Consider the following 20349-nt stretch of genomic DNA (forward strand, 5'->3'; position numbering starts at 1 on the left):
ATTTGCTAACTCACACGGTTACTGTGAGGATTAAATGCAAAGTAGTTAGCATAGCGTCTGCACATTTCCAGTGCCGGACACACATACACATACGGATACACATTTGGAGAAGTATAGATACGGAAAAGGCAAGAAAGGAATATTCTGAAGTTGGGAAAATAAGGGTGATTTATTTTTATTTTCAAAACTTTCCTTCCATCTAGTTATATGACTTTTCCTTTTTATAGTGCAAGAATAAAAAAGGACATTACCATTTTATTCCTTAAGAATCACTTCCCAAGGTTTCACCTTCTTGGCACTTCCTAATGAGGTACTATTTAAAAGATCCTGGGCGCCTGGGTGGCTCAGTTGGTTAAGCGACTGCCTGCGGCTCAGGTCATGATCCTGGAGTCCCGGGATCGAGTCCCGCATCGGACTCCCTGCTCGGCGGGGAGTCTACTTCTCCCTCTGATCTTCCCCCTCTCGTGCTCTCTGTCTCCCATTCTCTCTCTCAGATAAATAAATAAAAAATCTTAAAAAAAAAAAAAAATTAAAAGATCCTGACACGCAGTTTCCCAAAGTGCATCCCACGTGGAAGTACTCCACATACTGGCCAGCGGTTGGAGGAATGCTGCCTGAGATATACCTCTTTTGGAGGTTCACCTCCCTTATTAGCCTTTTGAAGGCTCTGAGAAATACTGAGATAGGAAAGCCTGTTTCACCTTCCTTAACCACAGAATTCCATAGTACTGATGTTTGTTTGTTTCTTTGGTAAAGATTTTATTTATTTATTTGTTTATTTGAGAGAGTGTGAGCAAGAGAGCACAAGACGGGGGAGGGGTAGAGGGAGAAGCAGACTCCCTGCTGAACAGGGAGCCTGATGCGGGCCTCCAACCCAGGACCCGGGGATCATGAACTGAGCCGAAGGCAGACACTTAACCGATTGAGCCACCCAGGCACCCATAGTACTGATGTTTTAAGAAATGCACTTTGGAAAATACAACCGTGTCATTCATGGTGGAAATCAGAGTAGGATCTTAGACACTTAAGTGCTGACCCAATGTAGTTTGAGAACAAAGAACATAGTCCTGGGTGCATAATGCTGGGTTCCTTGTTTCTGATCTAGGGTGCCCATCACCAGCTGCCCAACCATATAGACTTCTTGTCATCCGGTCGGACTAACTACTCAATTTATTTGAAAGGAAGCAGGTCAGGAAGACAAGTATTTGAGACACACAGACAAGTCGTGGATCCATCCCTCCAAATGGATAGAGGTCAAGGTCACACCACAGTACGGGATAATGGCCACAACAACCCTGTAGCAGTGGTCAGAGAGGGCGTTGCACAGGGACACGGAAGGGCCCGGCAACTCCCCTCCCCTTTGGGGGTTCAGGTGTGTGCGGATCTTTTCTTTGTATAACTTCATCATCGTCTTCACTTGCCCACGCCCTTCCCTACAGCCCCAGTCATGCCACAGTCTGTTCAGTGACAGACTGTGAGCTGAAAGAGAAACAAAGGTGGTAGAATGGAAAGAACTCAAGTCTGGACTCACACTGACCTGTGCTGACTGTCACTTACTAGCTTACTAGGTGTGTGGCCCCAGGCAAGTGATTCCACACTGCTGAGCCTCGGTTTCCTGCTTTGTGGTGAGAATTTGAGAGGAGGTGTGCTAAGTGTTTGGCCCTAGCAGATACTCAGTGCCTGACAGCGGTGGTTAATATGTTAATAATATTGACAGGATTACTGCCAACAACGACACACAGTGGACTAATCGTACTACATGAGATCGAAGAGGTCAGCTAGTTCTCTCTTCTCACTGAAGGGAGGCTAGTCTTCCTTTGAATTATTGTGGAGCAGAAAGTCTGGTTCCACAACTATTTCTTGAACACCTACTCTGTGCCAACTCTTAACAAGATTTATGGACACAAGATGTGGGGGCAACCTCTAAACATCTCTGAATTTAGCAGGGGCCTTCAACAAAGAAATAAGTAACTCCCCTTCCAATGTGATACCAATGATAATACTAATGATACTGGGACTAGGGGGAGGTGAGAGAGGCACTCATTTGGGGCAAGAAATTATGGTGGGTGCCCAAAAGCTCAGTTATCAAGATAAATAATATTTTAATACAATATTTTAAAAACAACATAAATGCAAGAAAAATCCATGATGAACAAAGCATCAGGATTTTCAACAGGATCTGACATGGCGTGTGCATGACTTGCCTCACTTGCCTCCCCTGGTACCCACCCCCACATCATGAGGCAAACATTTATTGGACCCTCACTATGGGTTCTGTCACTTACTACCCACATGCCTGACCTCAAGTAGGTTACTTAAACTTGTGGGCTTCAATTTTCTTATCAGGGGATCTACCTTGGTAGAAGGATTAGGTAAAATGATTTATGTAAAACAGCTAGCAGAGAGCCTGGCACATAGTAGGTGCTCAGTAGGATTAGCTAGTTACTAAGCTCAAAGGGTTGAGTTAATTGGCCCAAGGTTGCACAGCTGGTGAGGGGCACTGCTGGGATACAAAAGCAACCTACTGAGATATCAGGTGCCCCAAGTGGCTAAGATATGCCCAGGGTGTCCTGTGGTGGGGGGGGGGTGCTGGTGCAGAGGAAGGCTCTGAGCTTAGCTTCGAAGATCATGAAAGGCTTTCTGAAAGAGCTTGCCCATCATCATCCTTGTCATCATATGCACCTGATGTCATTTCAATCCTCTGAGTTAGTCTAAGAAATCACTAGAAGGCAAACTCCATGAGGACAAGGGCCTGGCCCCTTTTTCTTCACTCTTAGATCCCCAGTGTCTACAACAGTGCCTGATGTGTAGTAGTAGCTCAATAAATATTTGTTGAAGTGATGAATGAATGAGAATGATTACCTCAGAAACCTATTCATTTTTAAAAAATAACTCTCTAGCCACTGGTTTCACCTCGATTCTAATTGTACTGGAGTATTCACAGTTATCATTTGGAGAGATTGAGATAAGAAAACAACATAAAATCTATCCAAGAAAAGCTCGGTTAGATTCTTGAAGACTAGATTCCCACTAGACCAAGAGAACAACAAAACAGGTTGTGGGAAGTTTAAGAACATCATTCCCATCTGATGTCCGACCCTCCTTCCACTAATATTGTTATATTTGCGGAGAGTATGGAGAGTATTTTCAATATGTGAGACATAATACCTCTGATGCAAAATGGAGACATATTAGCTAGGTGGCTAACTCAATGCAGAAAAGAATTTCTTAAAAAATGCAAATCTGTGATAGGGCAACTGAACAGAACCATAAGGATAAATTTCCCAACTATGGAAACTTTAATAGCTAGAGTTGCTGCTGTGAGAGTCTTAAATCAACTGGACCCAAAATCAGTTATAGGCTTCACATCACGTTATAACAAAACTAGATTCCACTGCATTGGAACAAAAGGGATTATTTACTGTCCCTAGGGGATGGTGGATAGAGAAGGGGTGGAAAGAATCTGTAGGGCACAGAAAAATGTGACATACTAATTTTATTTCTCCTCCACTGACAAAAGTGTGGCTATTTCTTGATATTTATTCTGACGTCCCAAGGTTTGACTATGACCTCAGAAGGCAACAGAACTTTCTGCACACCATAGTTTTGTCAAGTTCAGTCTCTGGTGAAACCATGTATATCATACACCTGGTAATATGTTTGGCCACACAAATAGTCAGATAGACACTTTAAAGTTTAAAACAAAGTGCACTTAGAATTTTTTTTAAGTTCCTGAAAATTAACCATCTTGAAAAATCAGGAGGTGATGTTAATCATTTTCATAAGGCTGCAAGAAAGGATTTGGAAGTATTGATAGGCAAAGGTCACATCACAAATTTATTATGCATGCTTAATATGTTTTAAAAGGTATACAGATTACACATCAGACATACAGAATGTATCTACCTCTTCACCATCCAGCCTAGAAATAAAGCTTTATCCACTCTGTACAGCTCTGCACTCTTGCTTCTGCCCCCCTTCCTCCCACCACAAGATGGGTCCATCTCCTAAATTTTGTATAAATCATCTCCACATAGGTCCTTCTAATTTTACTAGGTGAATCACGCAAACTATTGCTCTACATATTTTAAGACTTTATAAATGGTGTCATTGTAGTGTATGTATTCGTTAGCAGCTTGCTTTTCTTGCTCAGTGTGAGACTCACCCACGTTACTGCTGTGTGGTTATTCCATGTATTACTATACACTATTTATTTATTTACTTCCTGATGATGAAGGTTTAGATTATTTCCAATTTTTTTTGCTATTACATATTACATATCATGCTGCTATGAACACCCTTGTATGTCTCCTTGTGAATTTGTGTGCATTCTCTCTCTCTCCCTGCCTCTGTCTCTATGCACGCGCGCGCGTGCGCACACACACACACACACGCGAATATATACAATTGCTGGGTCATAGAGTGATTTGTTTTCTATGTATGAGTTTTCATTATAATTATAGACTGTTAGAGGTATATGGTACCTTTGAGAAACAGCTACTGTTTCTCTCATTTTAGAGCTGAGGAAACTCAAGGTGAAGGAAGGTGGAGTGATTGTTCCAGGGCCCCATGGCAGTTATGGGCAGATCTTGGTAGATTCTAAGCCCCCTGCCTCCCACTTCTGGTCTCTGAGATCGTTTGGTAAGCCGTGAGTAGCATGAACCCTGGGGCCAGATAGCCCGGCATGTTGAGAGAATCTGGACAGCAGTGGCCCCCAGCCCTCATGAGATGTAACGGCTCTGCATGCTGTTGCAACGCGGACGTGCCAAATACCAAGTCCCGAGGCGGACACCGCACAGGTGTTTCCATCATCAACAAGGGGATGCTCCACAGAAAAGCTGCAAATGGCCCCGGCCAAGTTGGTGGTTGGCGGCTCCAGGTGGCGTAATTCTGACCTCCTCCTTAGTGACGATCGTTACAAAGCAACAACGTGATACCCACTGTGCTTTTGAGACATGCGTTTGCCCACCCAGCTGCTCCTTTAAGCATCTGTATGTGTATGTGTCCATAGATTATACAGACTCAAACAGCGTGAGCATATGTGAAACTGTTAGACACAGGAGCACTTTTAAAAACACAGGACTCCTAAAAGGAACATGTGAAAAATCTACAAAGTTATCTAATACTCCCTGGATCCAGGCTTTTCCATCATGAGGAACTATATCATTAACTTCTCAAGCAGATCACTGGGAACCTTGGTTTTCAAGGACAATGGCAAATACCTCGGCTAGTGAAAAGCAAGTTACTGGAAAATCTCATTTATAATCAGATATGTTTTTATTAGGCTTTTATCCTGCTCTCCTGACAAAGGCTCTATTTAGAAAAATAGCAGTCTTTAAAAAAGCATCATTTGAACAGAACTGCTAAAATTACCCTCAAAAATAATTCTAAAGATTGGTTACTGGTCACCCGTCACTACACTAAAAACCTTTCTGGTTTGTAATCTATCTTGCAGAAGACATCTTTTATTTGTAAAGCGAGAAATCACCATTTTTGTGTATATTTTAATCAAACAATTTGGGGGTAAATTTATATATCTGTACACGCATATATGTGCACATGTTCTTTATCTCTCTGTTCATCTCACTGTTCCAAATCTACTAAAAGTCCATGAATGTTAGGAAGGTTTTACTGCCAAATTGACAAATCATCCTTGCGATCCTCTGCAATGTCAGCCCCAGAATCATCAGGCAGCGGTGGCATGAGTGTGTGTGGGGGGTGGGGAGATGAGGGGGTGCAGGGGGAAAGAGATTTGTTCTTTTGGTATTCTTACAGCTCATTCAACAGGCAAATCATATGTCTGCTGTTGACTGCTAAATGTAGACTCTGGAGAGATTTCTGGAATTTGGGCGCGAAAGCACCTGAGGGGAATAGAAAATTAATACGCAGATGTTAACTCTAGTAATTATGACCAAAGGAAAAAAAGTCATTTAATTTTGAAAGTGAATTGTCTGCCAGTTTTAGACTAGCACTGATAACGCAAAGGTCAGCTAAGAACCTGAACGAAGTTATTTGTCGGAAGCTAGGCTTTTGCTGACGTGAATAAAATTGGCAAAATGCAGGAAATGGAAAGGCTAGAATGACGGAATGTTGAGAATGGCCAAGGTTTAGACAACACAAGTGCTAAGAGTCGGTTGAGTCCAGGCACAATCACCAGGCCAAGAGGTGGCGTAAGGCATAGCTGGATGGCCCGTGTCCTCGTTGCTCCTGCATTTACTTTGGCTGCAGCATTCCTCAAGCTGCGGTATTACTGGTGTTCTCTCTTCCCCGCAGGCACAGAGGCCCGGAGGTGAGAGCTATGTCTTACCTGCCTGTGCAGCCCCAGAAACTAGCGCGGTGCCTAGAGAAGTGCATAAAGAAGGCATCAATAAGTGCCAGTGGATGACTTTCTCATGTTTTATTCAGTTGCAATATCATGTGGATGGGGACATGGGGATGAATATATGTAAAAGTGCTTTGAAATGCATCAAGATGTACCAAAATATTTCTTCCATCAACCTGCCGTGGGGCCTGTTCTAACAGTAGAACATTTTCAGCGGGTTAATTCATTAGGCTCTGTTAAAATATAAGAATGGGTTAAGCCTTATCAGTCATTACGCCTTACTCTGCATTAATTTATCTTTCTTCTTTCCAATATGGTGGCTAAGTTGAGTGCAGGCAACAGCTGAAGTTGAAAACGCTAAGCAGAGTGGTCTCTTAATAAACATTTGTTGAGTGATGAATGAATGAATATTCCTGCCTGCATAGCAGTAGAAACATTTGTTGAGTTCCTATTGTATTTAAAAAAATAAATTGCTCTAGATATTAATCTAATTTTAAAAGGATGGTCAAACTATAACTCCTCTAACAATCTAAGATAATTTAGTACATTTTGCTGTCATTATCAGATGCTTTGAAAAATGTTACTTATTGCCTCCCCTTGGAAAGACAAAGACAAAGATACCATTAGACTGGGCATTTTCCATAATTGCTGATGAATGTTTGTAGAGCACAAAGGGAAATGGACATTTTTCAGTTTGAAGATCCATCTGATTAACTTAGAGAGCCAGTTGGAAAAGCATCGTGCATCCAAATGGATTTATAAAATCTGAAGTATTGGATAAGTCTCAGTTTCTATAGTGGTCTGAGGCAATGTGGTCCCTGATATGCTGTCCCCATGCTGCTGACAAGAAACCAAGGCAAGGAGAGATTAAGTGAGTGACTCCCTCAAAGTCGCATGGCTGGTTACCGATTGGGTACATCTAAGTCCTGCTTGAGATGCTGAAATTACTATTTAATTATCAAAGCCTTATTCACTGCAGGGACTCAGAAATAGGCATGGAAATCAATTTCAGAAAATCACTCAGCAGAAACTGGAAAATGTTTTCAGTGAGTTGGAAAATCAGACTAAAGAATTTACCCCCAGACTTGGGTTGTGAAGCCTAGAAATTCACACTAAGGTTTTTTTGTTTGTTTTATTTTTGTTTTTAAACCTGTGAATTCTGCTTTCACCTATCACTTGTAGTATAGAATTCCAAGGATGACCAAAGCCATTAGAAATTAAATTTACAAGTTTCTGTGGTTGTTTTTAAAGGGGTTCCTCATTTCTAGGAATCTTGTTTTCCTCTTTTGGCACATGGCAGGATATCTTGCCTGTAGGGATGGGTCATAAATGCTCCAAAAGGTCCAAAAGAGCATCTTCCTGCCTGCACTGGTCCTTTCTAGAGTGCTTTCCCTTTCCTAGGGGAGGAAGGCAGTGAGCTTCCTTTTTGATTGACCTCAATAGTATCATGACTTCTTTTTTTAAAGTAGGCTCCACACCCAGCATGGAGCCCAATGTGGGGCTTGAACTCACAACCCCGAGATCAAGACCTGAGCTGAGATCATGAGTCGGAAGCTTAATGGGCTAAGCCACCCAGGCACCCCTTGACTTTCGATTTGAGTAGCCAGGGCAGAAGAACCAGCAATACTCCAAACAGTTAGAGAGTAGTTGTGCCAGACCACCCACACCCTCTTGACCCACCTTTCTCCAGCCATTGCTGCACCAAGCTTCTGCCCAAGCTACGTGGTGCCTCGCTTACTTTCTGCTGGTGTGGGGTGGGGAGGCTGCTCTGACTCCCCGTGTGGGATGGGGATCGCTGGAGGAATCTCCTGCCCTCGGGTGTGTACGTCCCAGAACTCCCAAGTCCTGGGAGTTCACGCCCATGGAACAACCTTGGTTGATGGGAGAATGGAGGTGAGTGGATAATTTTGAGGTGCAGCACCTGAGACTTTTCAGACAGTCCCTGCAGGATCAAGCCCAGTTGACCACAGGGATGACCAACAAGGAAATGTGTCTTTACAATAGCTTTCCTACCTGCCATTTCTACTGCCCCAGTCCCCCACTCCTGTTCCTGATGTCACTTCCAAAACTATGCTAACTGCACGTAAGCCCCTGTCTCCAGCTCTGCTTTGGGAGAGGGTACAGGGACCTATGCTGGTTTTCAAAGTAAACTGATTAATATACATCTGAGATGGTCAATATTCCATATAATGTATCTCCAACTCAAATGACAACTATTTCTTGATTCTTCCATGAGAGAAGGAATACAGTGATGGCGGAAAACGCCCTGAAAAAGCCCGTGTGGGTTTCAGTTTAGCCACTAATTAGTTACGTGACCCAAGCTACACCATTTAACCTTTTTGAGCTTAGTACCTGATCTATAAAATAAAGGAGATGATTTGGATTACATCATGTCCACAATTGTATATTTGTGAAATAAAAGCATCTGGGTGACAGTTTGTAGTGGCTGCCGTTCCCCTCATTAACCCTACGGATTGTTTTGTCTAAAAAATATGGCAACACTTTAATGCAACTTTAGACAAGCAAGTGAATCAGCCTCCTGAAGGTCTCGATTAGGGAATGAGCAGCTATTTGGAACCTCAGAAGACAATAATGCTGACAAAAAGAGAACAAGCTGGCTTCTTTGGGAGTCAGCAAACAGCAGGGGCTGCAGCATTAAGATAAGAACAGAGTAATGAGAAAATGAGTTGCAACCAACTTCCTTGGCTGCGTCCCAGCGGTCACTCAGTGATTTGACACATCCCTAACAGGCCTTGATAAATGGACTCCAACTGGGGAGATTTTTTTCCTCCCTAAAAGTTACTTGGAAACTTGGCTTGGGAAAATGCTTTGACTTTGAGAAAAATAACACAAAATCCTACAAGTGTCAGAGAGAGGAAATAAAAACATTGAAGGGGTATAGGGCTCCATGAATCCCAAATCAAGGAACATCATTCCAGAAAAAGATGGAAGATCAGGATAGCTAAGTCAATCATGAGGGCCACAAAACATGCAAAATAAATGGGCTATAAAGCAATGAGGTTGCAGATGTTGCCATTTATAAGACATACAAGGCATTTACGAGATGTAATAAGATAGATAACATAGGTATTGTTATCTCCATTTTACACATGAAGAAAAGAGGCTCAGAGAGGTGAATAATTCGTCTGATAACACAGAGCCAGGTAGTGGCAGAGCTGGAATTTTTGTTTTTAAAATATATATTAAAAATTAATTAAATTTATATTTATCAAGGTAATACATGCACATAGTTAACAAATCAAACAATACTGTAAAGCACATAATGAAACAAAACAGTGTTTTCATATTGCTGCCTTTTGTTCTTTGAGTGTATTTCCCAGTGCTTTCATTTCATGTTTTATTTTGGCCATAATATTCTTAATTTCAAGAGCTTTTTCTTCTTCTGTGGTCGCTCCTATTATTTTTTAAAGCATCCTGTTCTTGTTTCATGGATGTAATATCTTAGCTGTCTAAGGATATCAACAATAGTTTTTGGGTTTTGTTTTCTTCTCCCTGTTTGCTCTGAATATAACTTCTTCCTATTTTCTTTGGCTTCTGTATTTCATATGGGAGGTCTTCGCAAAATTTTTTGTGATTCTCAGTATCTGTTTGTATATAATAGTAAGGCATTGAAAGACTGAGCAGGAGTTGTATGTGTGCATCCCACACACACATTACACAGGATGTATTTATACTAAAAATTATTCATTGTTTATATGAAATTCAAATTTAACTGGGCTTCTTGTGTTTCCATTTGCTAAATCTGACAACCCTGGGTATATGGCTTATGAACTCCTAGCTTCTGGGTGGCTGGGCTATAGGTTTTCAATCCAGAGATTTGTTCCATTTCACTTCATTCCCTCTTCTGAGCTCTGTCTCTCCTTCCCACCTTATATTTTCCTCAGTCCAGAGTCTGCTCTTTCATTTCTCCAGGGAATAAACCTTTAGCTGTCTCCAGGGGTAGAGGAAAGAAGCTAACTGACTACTTTGGGGGAGCATTTTGTGGGCTCTGTATGTTCTGTAAACTGGCTTGCTATCATCTCCTTATCTTCCTTAAGCTTTGAGAGTCACAGCCCCTTTTCATGGCACGTTTTGTCTCTGGGCTCCAAACAAGGTCTTACAGGGCAAAGTATCTTGCTTCTCAGAGCTATTCTCTGTAGGTCCTACTTTTCACTTCTACTCTGCTATATCAGTTACCATTTGTTGGTCAGTCTTTGATTTTCCACTAATGTATTGACATCTCTTCTCAGTTGTGGTGTGCCCTCTCTCTTTCTCCTTGCAGATTTATGCCTTTATTTTTCTTTTAAATTTATTTGGTATCCTTTCAGTGGAGTTTCAGGAGAGAGAGGACACAGACACATGAGCTCAATCTACCAGGTTTAACTAGAATGCCAGAATGCAATTTAAATCCAGACCAACATACCTCCAAAGCTTTTACTCCTTCCACAATACCATTTACTAAGTCATTCAGTGGAATCCAACAATAAATACCTATGGCATAGATTGTTAGTTGTCTAATCTAATATCCCTCCTTCCTTTATTAATAATAGAACCCCTACTTTTTTAGCAGGGCACATGGCTACCCAGAATAAAGACTTCCTTTCCCAACCTTCCTTCAACCTAGGTATAGCCAAATGACTAAATTCTGTCCAATGAAATGTAAGTGGAAGAGTTATGTGGAGCTTCCAGAAAATTCTCTTAAAAGATAACCCGCATCTAGGAATGTCTTCCAGTTGCCTTCATATAGAACTTGGGATGGTCACATTTGTATAAAACAAAGGATAAAGGAGTTTAAAGATAATGAAAACCGTTAAGGCATAGAAATTGAAATAGGGAACAACATTTTTATCAGAATTTAAGCTATAACAAAGTATAAAACAGTGTAGGATGTAGCATTTAAGAAGCTTTATGTGGTAAACAACATGGCATTCATCTGTAAAATGTTCAATATTTTGATGTGAGTGGTAGTTTTTACTGATGTATACATAGTTTTTAAGTGCATTCTAAGTACTTAATAAAGTAATTCTTAAATCAAATACAAAAAAAAAAGATAACCTGCATCACATTTTGGCCCCTTTTTTTCCTTGCCCCTTCTTTCTTTCTGCTAGCTGAAATGTGGACATTATGGTTGGAGCTATTTTGGACTATGGTAGAAACCACGTGCTGAAGGCGGCAGCTCAGAAAGACAAAAGGAGCACTGGGTCCCTGATGACTTAATGTAGTTACTCCACCATCTCCACATTGTGGATCTCCAAATTTCTTTTACGTGATAGAGAAGTAAGCCACTGCTATTTTGGGGTTTCTCTCCCTTACAATTGAATCTAATTCGAACTGACACAATGCCAAAGTGCAGTAAGATTTCAAAGAGAGTGAAACAGGCTTCCTAGAAAAGGTGATGGAGGAGATGGACCTTAAAGGAAAGTTCAGCCAGGTGGGGAAGTGCAGGGACAGGATCTCATGCAGAAACAGTGTGATTAGGGCACAAGGGCACCTCATGAGGGGTTTTCAAAGGGCAATATGTAGACCAGTCTGTAGTAGCCAAATCATGTAGGAGAGGAGTGGAAGATAAGAAGGAAAAAAGGCTGGGGGCAGATTATGGAGGGCTCTGGAACTTGAACCAGGTTTGAAGCAATGAAGCCACTGAAGGTTTTTGAGATGGAAGTTGGAGATACATGATTAGAATGTGAGGGAGGGTTAGACTGAAGAATTCCAGAGCCTTCTACACACCTATATAAGGTTATATGGAGATGAGGCTAAGGGAACAAATCTGAGTAGAGAGAGAAGAACATGGGCTAAAGAACTCATTCGTGGGAACAAGGAGAAAAGAAACCTACAAAGAACCCAGAAAAGGAAGGAGAAAAGCAGCCAGATGTTGGGGAAGAGAAGACGGTAGAAAATGATAGTGAGAAGTCCATAAACCTTTAGAGGTCTCAACAAAGCTAGACAATATCAGAAATGAGTAAAGGACATTGAATTTGAGGACAAGGAAGTCTCTGGTGACTTCTGAAAGAGCAATTTTGGTTGAATGTGAAAGGGCACATTGGTCTTCGAAGTGTAAATACGTGTTAGGAAAGTAAAGGTAGTAACGTGTTCCATTCATTTTAAAAGGTAGGCAGTAAAAGAAAGGTAAATTGAAAAACAATTAAAGATCTCCATGGGATCAAGTGAAAGAATTTTTTAAGGAAGAGAAATGGGTCTTTAAGAGGAAACTCTGCCTTTTGGTGAAGGAAGAGACTTCCAGGCTGCTGAAATAGGTGATACCTGATGGAGCAGGTCTCAGAGGAAATAAGAGCAATGGAATTTCCAGCTCAGATGGAGGCTTGAACTTTGGAGAAAAGGAGGACAGCTCTTCTGAGAAAGAGAACTAGAGGAGAAGCAAGAAAGGAAGACTTGGATTTCAAGTCAAGCTTTCAGCAACAAATCTTTCATTAGCATCATCAACACTATTATGGATCTGACCAGAAATAATAGTCCAAAGTAGCAATCTTCACCAGTCTCTAAAATAAAAATGGCCATCGCTTAGCTTCAGAGTCAAAATTTCACACAAAGCTCATAAAATAGAAGAAAGCTATAAATCTCACATGGTAGCCCTGATTTTCTTGTCTTACAGATACCACCTTGATGAAGTTCATTTAGATGAGGGGAAAACAACAACAAAACGTTTAGCTCATTTACACACTGATACCAGTGTTAGAAAAACAAGCAACCCCCAATATGGACCTGAAAATTAATTACAGGATGAAATTTTCAATATCCATTTGTCAAATAGATCAAATGCCAATACCTACTCAAAGTACAGCGTGAGGTCCGTTGCTAATATTGACTGCTTCAAAAGCTGCATAAGGTCACTATATTCCTTGGAGGACAAATTAGCAAAGATGTTGTGACCCTGTAATGAGAAAGTAAAAAGTCACAAAAGACAACATTAAATCTGAGGTTGTTGATTACATGTGTTTCCTATATTAAAAAAAGAAAAAAGTATGGGCACCTGATAAAACCATTTAAGACAATTTAATGACATTTTGTGCAAGTACAAAAAGATTCTCTGGCAGACAGAGCAAAGCCGGAAAGTGCAATCATTTTCGAGGACTACCGGGGGGCACTTTATTATTCTTTATTAGACTTTATTAGTCCTAAATAGAAAACTGTGAAAATCTTTAAACTTACTGTGGATATGTTTGTGCCGACAACTTCATTTGACTGCCACTTCCCGTGGAATTTACTGAGTGTAGAAGTTGGCAAAACATTTGGGAATCTTTCTGACTCTAAAATGAACACTAGTTTCTCTAATAAAGACTAAAGTTGGCATTTGGGGAGCACCTGCTACGGCAACAAAGGACTTCAAGAAGAAGAAAAAAAACCTTAGACCAGTGGTTCTCAGCTGAGGGTGATTTTGGCAATGGGGACTTCCTGCAACGCTTAGAGACACTTTTGATTGTCACACTGACTGGGTGTGTTGTTGGTGGGTAGAGGACTGGGATGCTGCTAAATCTCTCACAATGCACAGGAAAGACCCCACAACAAAGATTTACCTGGCCCTGCATGGCAACACGGCCGAGTTTGAGAATCCCTGTGTGAAACTGTGAATATACATCCCAATGAAGTGTGTGGTAGTTTAAGCTCAGTATGTAATTACTGAGTGGCTAGAATGTATAAGATACGGTTCTTGGCGTAGTTCTTGGGACTGGTAAGATGACTTTTACCTAGGATCTGTATCTCCATACCTTTGGAAAGCATACTTCTTTTCATCAAAATTTGTTTTAGCTACATTAGGCAGTTCTGCAATGTTTTTATAAAGTGAAAAAAAAAATCATTGTGTAAAATGACTGACAATTCACTTAATCTGTTTTGAAAGTCAGGGACTTTTTCATTGATCGGGTTTTCTTAGCATGAATTATGAACTCATAAACACGAGGACCGGGAACCAGAGGAGTTTTAAACCCGGTGTTGAGAGCCAGAAGGTGCTGCAGAAGGAAGGGGCAGAATGACTGCCTGAGAATAAACTATTCTCCACCAAGAGGTAAATTAATTCTTTCAGGGGACCAGAATATCAATTAGCAAATTAGTTCTTACCAGGCACCAGATGATAATCTCCTTCCCTGGGTTAATTTATCTCATTGGGTGAACCCTCCACTCCTTAAAGACTAGAATATATTGGTTTCACCTGGGACCAGGTCCAATATTAATAATAATTTTTAAATGAACTCTTCCAGACCCTTAATTCAGCCATTAGGAAGAAGACAAATAACTAAAGGTAGGCCACGCCATAATTCTGCGCGGGTTTCTTTGCCTGAGCCTTGCCCCATGGATCAATCATGGGCTCGTGTGCTGGGGACCTGGGAGAAAGTGGGTGGAAGCCGTGGAAAAGTCATCACCCGGATCCAGACCCGTGTGTCTAGCATCTCCTGGTGAAAGAAATATAGCCTTTAGGAGTAAGTTACAGTAAAAACTATGTGGAGTTCAGGAGACAGTTGGTCTGAATTTGAGGATTTTTTTTTTAAGACTTATTTATTCATTTGAGAGAGAGAGAGAGAACAAGCAAGAGCATGAGCAGGGGGAAGGGGCAGAGAGAGAAGCAGGCTCCCGACGCGGGACTCGATCCCAGGACCCGGGGATCATGACCTGAGCCGAAGGCAGACACTTAACCGACTGAGCCACCCAGGAGCCCTGAGGATCTTGATCATTTTGTGAGAGAGCATGCTTTACCAATTTTAAAGGACATAGAGTAACTGACACAATTTACACCTAACAGAGTGATAAAGATAAGCTTTAATAAAAAGAATAGCTAATTTGCAGAGTATTGCTTATATGCAAATTGACCTTCTACAGTGCCTCAAGGGTTTGGTCCCTGAAACAGGTCTGCCTCCCTGAAATACTGCTTCTACTCCTTGTTTAGGGAGCAGTGGTACTGATGAAAAGAAAACCAAATGTGGAGGGAGCAAGGTCTGGAGCAACTTTTCGCCCTGCCGCTGCCTCATTTGAAAAGCAGGGTGATAATGATATCTGCATGTTTGCCTTTCTGAGGGGCGGGGCGGGAGCGGATGTCGGGGGAGCGCCAGGCCCCAACCCACACACCAGTTGCTCAGGGCGCAGTTCCGTTATTATTGTTCTTCATAGAGAACCCTGGAGTGAAGACCAGCCAATGTGTTTTGTTTGTATGAAGCCAAATTCTGAGTTAGTGGGGTTTGTTTTTCCCAGGAAACAAACAAATGACCCTCTGAAAACCCTAACACCCTGTTTCTAATCTCTGTCGTTCTGAAGGGGGGAGTTCCTGGGGTCAGAGGCACAGAAAAGACAGTCTGCACCCAAGCTCCTCACCCTCCCTTCTACACTCTTTCTTCCACAGCGCTGAGCTGAAACATGGCTTACATAGGAAAATTCCAGAGCTGCAGATGCTGAGATGCTGGTTTCTGTCAGAGTTACTGAGAGCCTAACCCTTGATGTTTCATTCCCAACTGAAAATACATCTCCCCCAGCGGTTTTGCCCTTTCCCAGCCTCACTGGGTTCCGGAGTGCTGACTCTCCTTTATGGGGTCGAAGAAGGCTTTCGTGATATTGCAAAAGGCATGCTTTCTCAAGATAGGCTGGAGGAAAAAAACCTCCATATTTAATGATGCTATTCCAGCGAAGCAGGGCCTTAATGATGATAATAATAATAATTAATGGCACAGCTAGAGAACTGACAAATAATGGGGAACAGATGATCCCTTCTTGGCCTAAAAAAAAAAAAAGTCTGTACGCCTGCAGAAAATTAAACAGATCCTTTCCTGGCAATTTAAAACACAGAGGCCTCAGCCAGAGTCAGTTAGTGGTTTTTCTTTTTCTCCGTGGAGAGCTCAAAGTACAAAAGCCCAACTATTTTCAACTCCTGCATTGCCACGTGAAACAAAATAAGGCATATGGCTTTAGCCCTGGGTCTCAAGTTTAGCTGCAATTCTCACTTTCAGACTGCTCCCACCAGCAATTTTGGATTCTTTTATCTTTTATAGCTTTCTCAATTGTGCTAATAAAGTGTAACTTTCTCTCCCTGTTTCCACTTCTACCGTCTTTTAAAATGGCTTTGGATTTCGCGAAATGGGAATGTTGGGCCGCTCACTACTTGGACCAAGTCACTCTGTCAGCGGGCTTCTGTATTCCTTCAGGAAGGTAAGACTGTGCTTCGGTGACAAGCTATATAAGCAGTCTCCTCTGCCAAGTGGACCTGGAAAGTCTTCTTACCAATAATGAGACCCAAATGAAATCCGCTCAGGAAGAATCTGAATAAGGTTCTTAATCAGGCATCTGAAAGAATTTTAAAAAGCCACCAAGAAAAACAATCGTTTGGCCTAAAAAAAAAACGTGTCCCTCTTCCCCGTATCTACCTGTGGCATTAAAAAGAAAGAGGTAGCAAACATTGTTTTATTGGTTTTCTGTCAAGGGGAGAAGCAGAATATTAGGTCTGTACCTCACTTTGAAGGATCATCACAGCATGGTTAAAATGGTGATGCTCCAAGGTAGCGGAAGTTCCGTAGAGTTGGGCCAGGGCAGAGCCGCTCCTGAAAGAGGACAGAAGGGTGAGTGACCCGGGCCCTCCACCTGCCAGCAATTCTCCCACACCAGCTCTTTGGATCCAACTGCTTTTCCTGCTTTGGCAAAGGAACATAAGCATCTACATTCTCAGGAAACTGCGTAGTTCGAAGGAAATATTTCGAAAAACTTCTATGTGTTAGGCTAGAGCCTGTGGATGATACAACAATAAATGAGACCAAGTCCATGTTGCTAAGAAATTTACAGACTAGTAAGGAAGATGAGATGTGGTCATAAGGAAAAATAATGCACATAACCCAGATACCCAGATACCATAGAAAGTGTTCCAGGTCCAAGCAAAGTGCTGTGGATGATCTGAGGACAAAAGACATAATTTCTAGCTCAGGGGATCAGGGTACGCTTCATGAACTAAACCTTATGTAGCTTCTGAGCGCCCAGAACAACTAACTGTCTTATACTAGATGTATTTGACGCTCCATGGGAAAGCCCTTGGGAATACTGGCAGAGCCCATTTAACTGCTACATGTACGGCCGACAAGCTTCTACTATGGTTTCCCAGCCCACAGCCCCATTATATCTCAGGGTAGAACTCTGGTAAATTCCCTGGATTTGGAGTCAGACCCCGGCTCTTGGTAATAGCTTTGGACAATTACTTGGGTGCTTTAAGATTCAGCTTCTTTGTCTCTAAAATTATGATAATGCTACCTACCTTCTATTATTTATGAAAATAAAATAAAATATTTGTAAGTGCCTGTCATAATGCATGACATGTAGTAGACTGCAGTCTAGTAAATCAATTAAAACCCATATATATTTCCATCTGCGAAAAGAAAATGTTAATTGAGGGGCGCCTGCGTGGCTCAGTTGGTTAGGCATCTGCCTTTGGCTCAGGTCATGATCCCAGGGTCCTGGGATCGAGCCCTGCGTCGGGCTCCCTGCTCAGCAGGAAGCCTGCTTCTCCCTCTCCCACTCTCCCCGCTTGTGTTCCCTCTCTCGCTGTGTCTATCTGTCAAATAAAGAAATAAAATCTAAAAAAAAAAAAAGAAAAAAATGTTAATTGATACTTGAAAAAATCATTTTGAAATATCTGTAAATTTTGCTCATGTAGTAAAACTTAATTCTCAACAATATCAGTTCAGCAAAGTGTTTGTTGGAAACGTCCAAGTGTGTTCATTTCCAGCTCTTGTGGATTAGGAATTAGAGCATCTTAAGAGCCAAGAGAGGTCCAGAGAATCCTATAGTTTAAAGGGCAGTCCTGGGACTCTGACTAACGACCCATCCAGGTCCTTGTATTCTTTCCTGCTCATTCCAGGGAGTTTGGATGTTAAAAGGGCAATTTAGCTTTTACTTGGAAATGCCAGAGATTGACAGCTCACAGTCTGCCCTGCTAATGAGAGGAGCAAGAACTGCATTTATGTGCAATGTGAAGGATTTTGGTCATGAGCTGCCCTCCATCCCCAAGATCCCCAGCCAGATCAGGAGACCAGGGAGCTGTGATGCTTGGAAAGACTCAGAACTCACTACATGTTGGGAGAAGCACAGGGTCCATAAGGATTATTATGAATAGAGTTGGTAAGGAGGGAACTAGATTTTAATCGGGTATGTGTTATTTCTTTAAGTCTTACCTTAATCTATACCATTTAATAAGTGAAAATTTGTTAGGCTAATCTTAGTAATCAATGATTAATTAATATTTAATTTTAGTTACTATTTTCTATCAGAGCTAATTTTTATGAAAATACATTTTTCAAAGTGTACACTGTATGCCTTTGTTTTGGTTTTTGAAATTCTAGGATGTGTTATGCGCATGTCACATCCAATTGCCTGGCATGGAACAGGTGCTTAAAAAATATTAGCTGCTTGGCTAATAAGCTTACAGTGGTATGGCTAGAGATTATAGTTGGAATTGGAAAGTTGACAGTAATAAGCATGTTAGCATATTTTGTGATAATGTCTTTAACAATGCTAGCTATCATGAATACCTACCTATCATACACTAGGCAATATATTAACAACTTACTGTATTATTTCATCTAGTCCTGACAACAGCCACGAAAGAGGTGTTATTTTTCTCATTTGACAGATGAGGAAACCGAGGCTCAGAAGAGTTACGCAGCTTTCCCAAGATCTCACAGCTGGCAGGTACCAGTTCTGGACTGGAACCCAAGCTTGTAACTTTTTTCTCATTGCATCATGAGAAAGATAACTTTCTCATTTCTGCTACTGAGTCTCCATTTTTGCCAAGCTGGTTGTCATCAGTGAAAGAAGATTTCAAAATGTAAAGAGAATTCTACTTGTATAACTGCTAACCACAGGCTCAGAGTCCTGTGACTTGTTTCTATTCACCAGCCATGCCCAGTTGCACCTCACTTAGTGGTGTGAATCCTGATAACAGAGCTCAGGTCACAATGCAAAATATTCTCTCTTCCTTTATCATGTTGGTTTAGCAGACCTCACAAAAGTTAAACCAGCTAGATGATCACAAATTATATTTTCTTCTTTCAGGATGAGTAGAATGTTCCCTCCCTTAACCAGGGGACACCTTATAATGAATACTCTGGTGCCTCCTACATTGCTCCTCTCCCCCTTCCCCAGATCCATAGGGCTTCTGAGTACTGCGTTCCGTCACAAGCCCTCTCAGGTGTTCCTGCAAATGCAGCCATGTGACTGTCCCCCATCTGAGCATCTTCAACAGCAGGCTCCCTCTTTGTTCCCTTTGTAATTCCATCTTATATTCTTCCGACTCTCACACAATACTGAGTTCATCACAAAAATATGTAGATTTTGCAACTGAAGCAGAGTAAGGCTACAAAAGTGCAGGAAGACATTGTGATTCATTCATTCATTCATTCATTCATTCATCTATCATTAATTCACCCAATAAGGATTGATGACTTTCACAAAGCCAGGCTGCAGGCATGTGGAATACAAAGCCAAATAAGACTTGGCTCTTGCCCTAAGGAAGCTCACCATCCCCTATAATTTTGTAGGAGACATTCTCGGATTAGACTTGCACTAATAATGCTCACCTTTCTGCAAACAAGGTGCCGTCTTAGCGTTCATAGAAGAGAGCGTGAGACTAAACCTACTTCAGTTTTCTAGAGTAAAACCATATAAGCAGGAATACTTCCATTTCCATATGGATCCTTTGTTTACACTATTAGATTTGGTCTTTGTCAGTTTTTCTAAGACTGCAAAACCCCTTGGTGCTTTTTCTCTCAGGCCAAGTCTCACTGAGGATGTTTCCTATACCTGCCACTGTACATGCTATGAAGCTCCTAGGGCTGCAGGAGTGAAGCCCATAGACATTAAACTTGATGAAAGTGGCAAAAAATAAAATGTGTCTGTTAGGATATACCTTATCAAAAAGTAGTCTGCAGAATATTAGTTCTTTGAAATATTAAATGGCATGTGGGCAGAAATGAAAAAGTCCCATGGTCAAAATGCTGGGTTTAAAAAGTTAAGCTGTTTTTTTATTGTAGGTTTTCCCAATGGTATCA

At 41.4% G+C, this 20349-nt stretch overlaps 1 protein-coding gene across 1 annotated transcript in view; it reads right to left on the reverse strand.

Moving 5' to 3' along the window:
• Positions 1–20349, reverse strand: part of PDE11A (phosphodiesterase 11A) — a 375594-nt gene that overhangs the window by 49470 nt on the left and 305775 nt on the right. The window contains exons 14-15 of the mRNA XM_021703017.1: positions 16767–16857; positions 13111–13211 (exon numbers count right to left, since the gene is read on the reverse strand). Coding sequence (XP_021558692.1) covers positions 13111–13211; positions 16767–16857 — 192 coding nt within the window. The remainder of the gene's footprint in view (positions 1–13110; positions 13212–16766; positions 16858–20349) is intronic.

This window comes from Neomonachus schauinslandi, chromosome 3 (genome assembly GCF_002201575.2).
Source record: "Neomonachus schauinslandi chromosome 3, ASM220157v2, whole genome shotgun sequence".
NCBI lineage: Eukaryota > Metazoa > Chordata > Mammalia > Carnivora > Phocidae > Neomonachus > Neomonachus schauinslandi.